This window comes from Gadus macrocephalus, chromosome 20 (assembly GCF_031168955.1).
Source record: "Gadus macrocephalus chromosome 20, ASM3116895v1".
NCBI lineage: Eukaryota > Metazoa > Chordata > Actinopteri > Gadiformes > Gadidae > Gadus > Gadus macrocephalus.
Window position 1 is genome coordinate 227,501 of NC_082401.1, and position 12,818 is coordinate 240,318.

General features: G+C 47.9%; 2 protein-coding genes across 2 annotated transcripts in view; both read right to left on the minus strand.

The window, feature by feature from the left end:
• LOC132448863 (CD209 antigen-like protein D) overlaps window positions 1-7,690 on the minus strand; it is a gene marked incomplete at its 3' end in the record, with an annotated part of 7,955 nt that extends 265 nt beyond the window's left edge. The window contains exons 1-7 of the mRNA XM_060040410.1: window positions 7,591-7,690; window positions 6,455-6,604; window positions 6,184-6,255; window positions 1,609-1,659; window positions 1,230-1,372; window positions 746-846; window positions 504-661 (exon numbers count right to left, since the gene is read on the minus strand). Of these exons, the coding sequence (XP_059896393.1) occupies window positions 504-661; window positions 746-846; window positions 1,230-1,372; window positions 1,609-1,659; window positions 6,184-6,255; window positions 6,455-6,604; window positions 7,591-7,630 (715 nt within the window). The remainder of the gene's footprint in view (window positions 1-503; window positions 662-745; window positions 847-1,229; window positions 1,373-1,608; window positions 1,660-6,183; window positions 6,256-6,454; window positions 6,605-7,590) is intronic.
• Window positions 1-12,818, minus strand: part of LOC132448861 (uncharacterized) — a 332,340-nt gene that overhangs the window by 105,114 nt on the left and 214,408 nt on the right. The window lies entirely within an intron of this gene.

Sequence of the window (12,818 nt, forward strand, 5' to 3'; positions counted from 1 at the left end):
CTGCCTTTTCATACATGATTGAGTATCACAGCAGTGTCCACAAAGATTACCCAGGGAGGGGAAGTCACTCCACGAAGAGATTAACGGGTCAGGGGCGGAGCATGAAGAGAAGAACGCCAAACCGTTCAGCAGCTCCAATAGAAACTAGTGCAGGTGAACCCAGAAAGGGTTGAACCTTGTGACCTGACCTTAGGAGACCACAATAGAAACCTGACCTCAGTAGACCACAATAGAAACCAGACCTTGGTAGACCACAATAGAAACCTGACCTTGGTAGACCACAATAGAAACCAGACCTTGGTAGACCACAATAGAAACCTGACCTTGGTAGACCACAATAGAAACCTGACCTCAGTAGACCACAATAGAACCCTGACCTTGGTAGACCTAAACACATCCAACAACCTTTCAACTCTTAAAGAGTGTATTTACTGTATCTACAGCACAGAGAACAGAAAGGAGGAACCGTTCTCCACTCATGAACACAAACAAAGTCTACGGACCCTCTTTGTTCCGCTCAGCCTCCAGATGATCCAGGTCTAGGACCTTCTCACAGATCCAGTGGTGCAGTCTGTTACACGGTTCTTCAGACCAGCCGTCCTCCCCTGCTACGACGCAGTCTCTTGCTCCGCCGTCATCGCGTGGTTTAACGTGTCTCCAACTGAGAACCACGAGGAGGAGACAGTGGAGGTCAGTCTGTCACTCTCAGAGAAGAGATGCTGCTGAACAGAGTCTTCAGCCTTACCTTGAGGTCATGGGGGTACCATCCACCCACTTGTGGGTCCCCTCTTTCTCTCGATCACTCAGTCCAATCCAGGAAGTATCCATCAATCTGCTGACAAACGCCTGTTTCCAAAGGTAATAGCATCTGTTGTTATGCAACACAGATGAACACACACACACACACACACACACACACACACACACACACACACACACACACACACACACTCACACACACATACACATACACACACACACACACCCACACACACACACACACACACCCACACACACACACAGACACACACACACAATCTCTCTCTCTCTCACACAATGTTGCTCTCTCTCTCTCCATCTCTCTCCATCTCTCTCCATCTCTCTCTCCATCTCTCTCTCTTTCTTAATCACTCACTCACTCACAAAAACAATTGGTCTCTCCTACACGCACGCTCACGCTCACACACACACACACACACACACACACACACACACACACACACACACACCAGTTCTTCTCTGCTGTTGATGACCACCAGGTCTGCCTTTCTCTTCTGACAGTCTTCTCTACTGGCCCTCCAGCCCTTCTTAGTAGTAGAAACACGGTAGAGACTCTTGTCGTGAAGCATCCAGCCCTGAAGTGTCAATTCATCTGTTGAATGTAAAAGAACATCCTGAACAAACAGAGAACTGCTTATCTTACGGTCTTCGTTACGGACACACAACCCTGAGACCTGACCTTAACAGACCACATAGAAGCATGACCTCAATAGACGACAATAGAAACCTGACCTTAGTAGACCACAATATGAATCACAGAAGCAGAGGGTGTTTTTGAAATGAATGTTAATGACGCGATTGATTTAATAACTTGGATAAAACCCTCACCGAGTTCATCCAGTAAGTGCTCTCTCCCCTCTTTCCAGGGTGACGGTGAGTCTAGGACAGGACAGAGGAATACAGAAGATATGAGCTCTAAAACAGAACGACATCGTCACTAAGCATCACAGGACCCACAGCCAACCAAACACAAAGTCATAATATTAAGATTAATTAAAATAGCAATAACTACAGTTATCAATATCATTATCGTTGCTATTGTTACAATTATTCATATAAGTTGGCCTAACACAAATTCTAACAAATACAATAACGATCATTGTCATTGCTATTAGTACAGGTTGAGCGCGCGCATTGCACGCTCAGCCTCTAGTTGTAATTAAACCCCATAGCTATAATATGGAAACCCCAGTCGATAATGGAACACATTTCTGAGCACATAATATAATAACACTTTGCCTATAATGTTACAACGTATAACATTTAGGTTCAGCTATAACGTAATGAAGCAAGCATAATCATTTCCTCTCTGCGTTATGAAGCAAGCATCTTTTGCCCGCCAACGGAGCTTCATGCCAATTCTTTGTCAACCACGGCCGAGATAACCACCGTAGCATGTCTTTACCTGTGGAAGAGGGAGGGACGGCGGAGAACCAGACGCAGTCGGTCCATAATATCGTAATGACCACGGAAGAGGCAGTGAATGAAGTATTGATTAGACCGCGATTTATCAGTTACCAGTGCCACTAATAGTTTTATTAGTTACCACCGCTAATAAACCGTTGGAACACACAGGACCGGTAACCCTAGCAACGCCGGTAAACAAACCCCTCGAAGCCCAATCCCGACGCGCTACGGCCGTCCGGAGGCTCACACAGCTTCTGGCCGTAATATTATATATTACATTTATATCATATCATATACTATTATAGATAGAGCTCCAGGGGTGCAAATGGCAACAATCCCTTCTCCTCCATGCTGCGGTTCACCCGCACGGCACTGCAGGGAACGGTTGGCCGGTTGAAAGCTGATTGGCTGTTACGTTACGTCACTCAGTGGCCACGCTGTTGAACGCTGATTGGCTGTTACGTTACGTCCCTCAGTGGCCACGCTGTTGAAAGCTGATTGGCTGTTACGTTATGTCACTCAGTAGCCGTTGAATGCTGATTGGCTGTCATCACACGAATGTCGCGGTGAAGTTCAAATATTTCAATATCATCCCACTGCAGACACAAATGGGCGTTCTCGTGTGGTGGGGGTTCCCGTTCACGCAGACTGGAACGCCCCCTTCTTATTCTTCGTCGCCTTTCTCGCTGAACTGTATTCAAATGTCAAAGTGTACTACTCCGAAACCATGTAAATAGTGTTGTAAATAAACTTCCAAAGTTTTTCAAATCTTATTTGGAAAATAACTTCACATGGTGTGTCTTTTCACAATTTATTCGTTACCAGCATTCGTAGTGTTGATCAGCAGTGAAATAGTCTGCCGCTGGGGTTGACAAGTTACCGGACTACTACCCATGCAAGTGAACGGAGCGTTCCACGGCATTGAGAAGACCCGTGTAATAAAGGCCTATAATATTTCTGTTTATGGCATAGATTTCTCCTCAGATTAGCCCAATAAAGCAATGAGACAAAAAGAACACAAACGCTCGATCAAAGGCCCGGCCTTTGATCGAGTCTCTACGTTGAATTTGTATGGAGTCATGTCGCCCCTTCGCGTTTGGTGTGGACGCACCTTCACCTGTGCGACAGGCCTGCTATTCTATAGCAGTAAGATGTTTAAAAACATAACGTCTAACCTGGGCGAGTCGCGGTGTGTGCGTGTGTGGTCTTACCTGGGCGCGTGTGTCGCTGCCTTTGTATTGGCTAGCGGTGTGTGTGTGTGCGTGTGTGTGTGCTTCCGTGTATGTTTGTGCACAGCTGCGTATGTGTGTGGTGTGTTTGTTCGGTGTGTGTGGATGCGGTGTGTATGTATGCGTTTGCGTGTGCTGTGTGTGTGTGTGAGAGAGCTGCAGGCTGCTTGGCACGTGCACACTGACCAACTTGAGTAACTGGTGCGACAGGCCTGCTATTATATAGAAGTAAGACTAGAGTGTCCGTGCGTTGCCTGCGCTCAACCTCCAGTAGTTTTTATACCCATAGCAATATTATGAAAACCCCGGTCGATATTGTATTTAATTTCTGAGCGCATAATGTAATATAATTAAATATAAAAAGAAATAATTGCCTATAATGTTACAACGTATAATATATTGGTTCACCTATAACGTAACGAAGCAAGCATAATAATTTTCTCCTAACTCCATGAAGCAAGCATAATATTTTTAAGTTTGCCGTATTTGTATATCAGAAGATTCGACCCTGAGGGTTTTTCACACTTGATGCTTTATATGCGGACATCGATGTCGTTCAGACATCAGCAGAATCTAGGGGGGTGGGCTTGCAAAGGGCGGGATTGGACGCATGGTCGAAGTTCGCAAGAGGCGGGATAAGTGCGGCCGCTGACACTGTAGTTTGTTTTGGTCTGACCGCAGACAGCACGGAGGCAGAACGGGCAGAACTCATCGCCATCATCTTAAATGTTACTGCAACGATGCATCATATATTCCGTTGCATTCACAACATCCGAAGAATCGATCAATGAAAGATTAGAGCATGAGTTAGAGACAAATTTAAGAAAAGACGAAGAAGAAGGGTGTCGCGAACGATACTGGAGAAGGAGAGTGTATTTTATTACTTAAAGGTCCCATGGCATGAAAATCTCCCTTTATGAGGTTTTCTAACATTAATATGAGTTCCCCTAGCCTGCCTATCGTCTCCCAGTGGCTAAAACTTGCGTTCGGTGTAAAACGAGCACTAGGTATCCTGCTCGCCTCTAAAAAAAATGGAAGCTAAGGGGCGCTGATTTGTAATGTGGCCCCATATGTCGTCATAAGGGGCCAAGTTACCTCCCTTTTCTCTGACTGGCCCGCCCAGAAAATTCGGCCTGCCAATCAGACAATGAGCTACGACCATGCGAGCGCCACATGTGTGGTGCTTTGTAGTTTGGATAACCGTTCTGCTTTGATGCTATGGCGCATATAACGTCGGTTCTTTGACGTCCCTAGTAATTCCACAACCAGACTGTAGTTGGGGTTATCTCCGCCATGGTTGAGAAGGAATTGGGGGAAAGGAACTTTGGCTTTGACTCCCTGAAGTACATGAACCATGACATTGAGGAGAAAGGGATTGATTGTTGTATGCTTCGTCATTGTGAAACATCCACTGTAAGCAGAGCGCATGGTACCGTGGCCTCAAGCTGCTCAGGGCCACACCCCCACCCTCCTTCTTGACCCGCTTCTCTCCTCCTCATTTGCATTAAAGCTACTGACACAGAAACGGCACATTTGGGGAAAGCTCAATGTGCGACTGGCTCGTAGTGGCTGTAATTCTGCACCACGGCTGAATTTCAGGAACGTCTTCAAATACTGTGTTAGGGGCCCACTAATACCTATATTAAACCATCCATGAAATAGCATGCCATGGGACCTTTAATTTCCCATGGCACAAACACTGGGACAAATGCAGTTGATTTCTTGTTTAAACAGGGTGAGAAAACAGGGAGTGGAAGGACGGGACCATATCATGTTCAGCTAACTGTTGGGTTACAGGGGTAATTGTTTAATGGAAAGTGTAGTAGACTATGCATGCAAATCAATCATTCAATAGCTTTTACTGTTATTCAGGGCTCAAAGTGCATTGATACTAAAAAAAATGCATGGCAACTACTATTGGTTAGTTGGAAATAATAATAACAAACAGCTGAAAAATGTGTTCATGTTACAACAGCTAAGGCAGCAACCTACCTAACTATAGTGAACTAAAGCACAGGCTTGTGTGGGGGGGGGGGAGGGTGAGGGGGGGGTGGTGTGAGGGCTAGATTACAGATTGTACATTGGCTACCTGACGTGAGAGATGTTTTTTTTTTGTTAACAGAAGAATGCGTCATTGAGATTAAACATCTCTTCAAGTGATCTGGCCAAGACAAGCAGCAGTAGCCTACAGTCACACATAGCCTACACATAAAACATAAGAAAAATAAAACAGTCGGCAGGGGGGAGGGAGGATTTCAATATCACAAGACTTTCTGGAGGCTCAAGGAGATGGAGAATGTTTAAAGAAAAATAAGGTTTTGCAAAAAAGTGTCTTTGATGGACATAAGGCTCAGGTGGGAGAGTGTGTCGACGGCGGGGCTGTTATCTCAATCTTTCCATTGTTTTGAAACATCTGCATCCACGTGTGTGCAGTGTGTGTATGCACGTGCATGTGTGTGCGTGTGCATGTGTGTGTGGTGTGTGTGTAGGCGGTGTCCTGCGCTGCATTTGTCTTGAAACGCCTGCATCAGCACGCCCGTGTGTGCAGTGTGTGTGCATGTGCGTGTGTGTTTGTGCACGTGTGTGTGGATTGTTTGTGTGTGTGTATGCTGTGTTTATGGGTGTGCGTGCGGTGTATGTGTGCTAACCCTATTATTATCACTAAATCTAACAAAAACAATATTTAACATTATCATTGCTATTAATACAATCAATTATATGATTACTGTATTGTAATTCTATTCAGGAGGATAGGATTTAGACTCACTGAAGCGCAGGGAGATGAGGAGAATACTCAGCAGTCCGATGCTCACAATGATAGTGATGTGAAACCATAGAGCTGTTCAGGAGTAGGACACACACACACACACACACACACACACACACACACACACACACACACACACACACATGGTCACTTCAGCTAAAAAAGTTTTATAAACATAAATCTTAAATGTATTTGGAGGAAATCATACTTTTTTGGATCATTGTTTTGGACTGGATTATTTCTTTTAAATTCTCTATAAAGGGGCACCTACCAAATCTTCTCTTCCTGGTCTCCTCCCGGTCCAAAGACGTGTCCTCAGGTTCCTGAGAGAGTCCAGGGTCCGGTTCAGAGATGGTGACCATTGTTACTCTCTGACGGCTTCCACGGCGTCTGGACTCAGTCTTCTTCTTTGCTCTACCAGCTGGAAAAACAACGTCACTTGTGATCATTCTGACCAATTATCAGCTTGCACTCTGATACCATCAGTGTAAGGAAATGTTTTTCTTCTACTGCCCACAGACTCACGAACGCACTCAAGCACATGCACACGGACACACAGAGTAATGTACACACTGATATATTCATACTGCGTGGCTGTCATTCACAGTCCAGACTCCCTACGGTCTGCAGAATCCCTCCCCGTCTTGAAGAAACACCTGAAGACCTCTACTGAGAACACCTCAGTAAGTGATGACTGGTACTGTGGCTCTCGTGTTTAGAACACACTTAAGCAGAGCAAGTACTGGTCTCTAGCATACATGTTATTATTCCCTCATTATTGACATATACGTGCACATAGTTATACAGTAATGCACACAGAATTACATACGTATACACACAGTAATGGAGGGGGGACAACATGTGGCCTGCGTGTTGCCAGGGTCTTTCACATCGGCCCACGCAGAAAACACAAGGACATGTATTGTGGGATAATTTAAGATATGTTCATATTAATGACAAATTGTATAGAATTATGTTAAATTCATAAGTACACCTGATATCACTTCAGTTAAATGAGAAGCCATTATTAAAACACATAATTCTTGATTAAATTAACCATTGTCACTCTAATGTCACGTGGCACTACCATTAATAATAAGTCTTGAGAAAACTAAACTTGTGTTCTGCTCCCTAAAGTTACTCTGCACTCTGTTCCACGTATACTTGAGATGCCTATCAATAGTCCGTTACTCATGGGCATAATCACAAGTCAAGTTAGGTTAACGTGAGCTTTTTGTCTCAAACGCACACATCTTTATTTAGAATAAATATATACGGTCACTGGTTCATCAGGTCGGACCCTTTGGCTAAAAACGTTTTCTAAAAGTACATTTTAAATGTATGCAGTTGAAAACACTTTTCTTTTACTGAATTATTTATTTTAAATCCTCTCAAAAGGGCACCCACCAAATCTTCTCTTCCCGGTCTCCTCCCGGTCCAAAGGCATGTCCTCAGGTTCCTCAGAGAGTCCAGGGTCCGGTTCAGAGATGGTTACCAGGGTTCCTCCCTGACATGAAGTGACAGTGTTTTTCTTCTACTTTTATCAGATGTCTTCATTTGACTCACGGACGCATGCAAACACAAACCACAAGATATTTTTTTAATTTAATATAAAGATAAAACATATAGCAGACAGCTTTTCAACTTTTCTATCACAACTTGAGTGAGTGAGTGTGAGAGAGAGAGACATTGTGTGTATGGTCTAAAAGCAGTACGGGGGGTTCCAGTACTTGATGTTAACTCTGATTCGTATCATTTCTGTGAAGCCTATCTCTTCTGCTCACAGGGAATTAACATCCACGCAAACCACGTTTATGTTGAACTTCAATCATTGACTCCTGTGTGTGTGTGTGTGTGTGTGTGTGTGTGTGTGTGTGTGTGTGTGTGTGTGTGTGTGTGTGTGTGTGTGTGTGTGCGTGTGAGTGTGTGTGGGTAACACTTTAAAACAAGGTACGCAAAAAATTGGGTAGTTACTGTGGAACGAATAAGTAAAGAATGATTCATAACTCCTCAGTAGTTACTGAATAACTGTCACTTAGGGGCCAAGTTAGGGCCCCAGTTGTTCATCATTCGTTACTCAGTAACGAATACAGTATCGGATATCCCCCCTCTGGTTAGTCTACCCTTTAGACCCCCGCATACCATGAGACGCACTTACGCGTCATTCGCGGACCCTTACGGGCGCGACTGGGCTCCCCGCGACCCCCCTCCACGTGACTGGGAAGCCCGCTCACGACCCGCCCGGGACCCGTCTCCCTTCGAGTCGGCCTCGTATCCCCCAGCTTTCCTGCCTCAGGCCTACCGGTCCGCGTTTTCGCCACGACGAGATGAGCGCAGCTACCACGAAGCTAACGCGTGCCAGAACTTCCGCCCCGACGCCCGTGACCGAGGCCTACCTACCGGCCCTCCACGACCACGCCACCAGGTGCCCTCCAGACCGGGTCCTAGGCCCCGTGCCCGACCCCGCCCTCCACGACATCCCAGACCTCCGGAGACGTCTGCCGCGCGCTCCAGACCCCTAGCTCCGGACGCCCCGTGTTCCGATGACCCGGACTTCGCGCTGAAGAACCGCCTTATCTTCACGGCCATCAAGGCGGCCCACCACCTGGACAACTCCTCCGGCCCGGACCCTCTCCCCATCATCGCCAGGCTCACCGCCTCCTTGACGGCCTCCATCCGCCCTGCTGGCAACGCTCGCGACTGTGGACACGCCACCACCATCCTCCTGCGGGACCACTACAGGGCTACGGTGGCCCAGAAGGTGAGCGACCTCTCCTGCCTTGGGGACCCTGCCTGGCGGCGCAACTTCGATGTGGCTGCCTCCTGGGCCGCTCGCCAGTACGGCCACCGCCTCCGCCAGGACACGCTGGACGCCCTCCGCTCCGAGCTCAGGCGTGAGCACGATGCCCCGGACACCGCGGACGCCCTGTTTGACGGCTCCCTGTCCTCCTCCGACCTGCCGCCTCCCTCCCCGGACCCCGGGGCCCCGGACAGCGATGACCGCGAGGACCGCTCTCCGTCCCAGAACAGCTGCTATTCCCTCTTCTCCTCTCTGTTCCTCCCCTCTCCCTCTTCTCCCCCCTCTCCCTGCAGGCTTGAGACCCCCTCCGGCCGCGCCCCTGCCGCAGAGAACGACACCTACCTCCGTCCTGCCTTGGCTCCGGACCCTCGCCACGCCCCCTCCGCCAGCTCCTGCGTCTCCCGGCACGACACCTCCCCATGTGTTTGCCCAGACCAGCGCTTCCGCCCTGCCACGGCGCCGGACCCTCGCCACGCCCCTTCAGCCAGCTCCTGCGTCTCCCGGCATGACACCCCCCAGTGGGTCTGCCCAGACCAACGCTCGTCGGGACGCTGTCCCTGTCGGCAGCCCCGTTGGCTCCGACCGCGCCCGGCAGACCTTCAACCCTCCGGCTGACAGCGCCATCCTGGACACGCCCATACCGCCAGAAGGTCCCGTGTGACCCTTGACCCGCCGGCGGACGGCGTCACGCCGATGGCACACGCACGCATGTTTTCTAGACGTGCCAGCACCGCCAGGAGGCTTGCCGGGAAGCCTTGTTCGGCTGCTCCACCACTGAGGGGCTCAGATACGGAGGCCTCTCCGTAGCATACCTCCAGGACATCATCTCATAGTGTGGGGTTGGGTTGGAGATAAAGGTTAGTTGTGTGATGATGGCCCGTGCACCCGGCGTCGCCGCATGTGGCGGCACCCGGCGTCGCCGCATGTGGCGGCGCCCACCTTTGCTTTTGAACCTAACCCTAACCCTTTTTTTTAGCAACTTTGGAGTTTCTAATTTGGATGTATTTTACTTCTTTTACTTTGTTTTTTTCAAGTTACTTTTAAACAAAGTTTGTCTTAACTTAGTTGACCTGCATTTTGGAGCGAATAAACTTTATTCTTTTTTACCACCTGTGGAAATTACCTTATTCCCTTTGGTTTTAATCGAATCTCCTTCAAATGGCCCCCCCTTTTTTGGCTGGTGAGTACAGAGACATCTACGTGTTCAGCTTTTTTTAACTTCGGACTGTAACAGTTTTGGGATATTCTACAACCCCATCGGGCAGATCAACGACACCCTGTCTCCTAACCCAAGCACAGCCTACCTCCCAGCTAAAAACCACTCGACTGAACCGATTGGGGGAATCGACGTTATCCTGCTTCCTTGCTAAGCTAACCATGCCTCCTAGCTAAAAGACATTGCACCAGCTGACCGGATCAACAGTCTTCTATTTTGCCATTATTATTTTACATTCTTTGTTTATCGTATGGTTTTAACTACATCTATTGTTTTAATCTCCATTTTTTGCAAGCTATGGTTTTAACCTTATTTTAGTTTAGTTGATTTTACATCTCTCTATTATCTTTTCCTTATTTTTTCTACGTTGGTTCTTTTTAAACTCCAACCCCCAAACCCCCTCCTGTTTTTGTAAATAGGCCTGGGCCTTTTTTATTTTCATTCCATTTTCTCCCAACGAAATGGCTAATGATTTTAGAAATAGGTTTAGCCTATTGGGTAGGCCTACTCACCCCACAGACCCACAGAAACATTCTCTTTTGAAATTGACTCCGGTCGGGACGAGTCTTTCAACCGATCTAGACCCGAAATTAATTAAACATTATTTTCAAATACTACAATCAATTCATCACACAGAAATGTTAGAAGAATCTATTAGAACAGGTATCCCACCATTAGGGATGGCTAGGAAGGTAGCTCAACTTACAGCATTCATCAAACCGGCGGCACCTGACGATCTGGTCTTAAACCAAATCAAAGAGAACACAATGGAGTACATGATTATAAATGTAAAGACTTTAATCCAACACTGTTTTCCTCCCACATCTGTATTGGTTGAGCGGCTAGGCCCCTCAACCACCGCGGCCTAGCCGCCCCCCGCTGCCATAGCGCTTACCAGTGACCAGGCCGCGTCCGCCTCCGGTCGTCCCACCGGTGCGGACCACCTCGGCAGTCATTGACCCTCCTTGCGTCTTGGAGACGAGCCTTGGATCTCCCACGCCGGACCCCGAGCCCCCAGTCACCATTCTCGCTTCCTCGACCCCTAGACCCAGCCGTCTCTCCCCTACAGGTGACGCGACCCGGAGGCGGCTCTGCCCGCCGTCCTCCTCGCCGGCGCCGACCTCTCCACCACCTGGCCAGGCGGAGGAACCTTCCCTGACAATGAAAAAGATAAACATCATTAATAATGGTTCAATTAAGAAATCTGACCCGCTCACAGTTTACGTTGAGATTCACCCTTGCCCTCTCACGCCTCCTCTGACCACTCCTGCTGTTGTTGCCCTTGCCCCAGTGGGGGAAGATCCGAGTCGCCAAGCCCCGACTTCTCCTTCCCTTTTCTCTTCCCCTATGCTCAGTGCTTCTTACCACCAGCCCTGCATACACCCCCCTACGAACCGCAAAGCCACTATGTGGTCCCTCGCCATCAGAAAACCCATAATTATCACGGGCGATTCAAACTTGGCCCGGATTCCAAAAAGAAAAATGGACGACATCCAAATAGACAGCTTTCCAGGAGCTACATTAAGACACCTAACAGCCGTCTTACTGAGACACACATCTCCCAGACCGGACACTAAACTCATTTTGTTATCCATCGGCAAAAACAACTGTCTTAGAGAACAAACAGCCATCACAATAATCAAGGACACCCGACGTTTAATTAGGACAGCCAGAGAAAAATTCCCCCAGGCTCGCATTGCTATTCCCCTCTTAACGGTATCTATTAAACTATCCGCCACCCAACTCCGTTGTGTCAAGGCTTTTAACGACTTTATTAGAGATAATATCGAGGACGTTGACTCACGTGCTGGCTACCTTAACACACTGTCGACACTTAAATTCCAGACCGCCCATGACAACATTCACTGGACTCCGGAGACAGCGAAGTCTATGCTGGACGACTGGCTGACTCAGCTGGATTTATAGCTAGACCACCAGGCGCAGCGCCGTCCCCTCCGTCCTCAGTATCTAACGTCACTAACCTTTCTGCTCTTCATCTGTCCCCGTCAGAACAGGAGATCCTCGAACGAGGCCTCACCTTCATCCCCACACCGTCACTCCCAGACCGTGACCTGTTGAGACTACACCGTCTATCTGGGAACCAGCCATGAAATCCATCTCGAAGCCTATACGCCAGCTCATCGATCAGGACCTCCGTTCCTTCCGTGACCTCCGACCTCGACGTCCTGTAGGGGAGGACAATATTACTGTCCATCAACAACAGGCCCTCAACAAATTAAAATCTCGCCATGAGATTATTATTAAACCGGCGGATAAGGGAGAGCAAATTGTAATTCAGGATCGAACTAATTACATTCTGGAGGCGACACGTCAACTTAATGACCCCATCTACTATCGCCCTCTCACGCAGCCCATGTACCTGGAGACTCAGACGATGGTTAGGGTCTTAATTATTCTACCTTCTCCCCAAAATACACAAACCCCCAGAGAATTGGACTGTTCCATTCGTGGTCCCTCCGGGACGCCCCATAGTAAGTGACTGTGGCTCTGAATCGTACCATTTGGCGGAGTTTATAGATTTATATATTAACCCCCTATTCCATACTCACCCGAGCTACCTCAAGGACGCATATACATTTGTTAACAAGTTAAAAAATC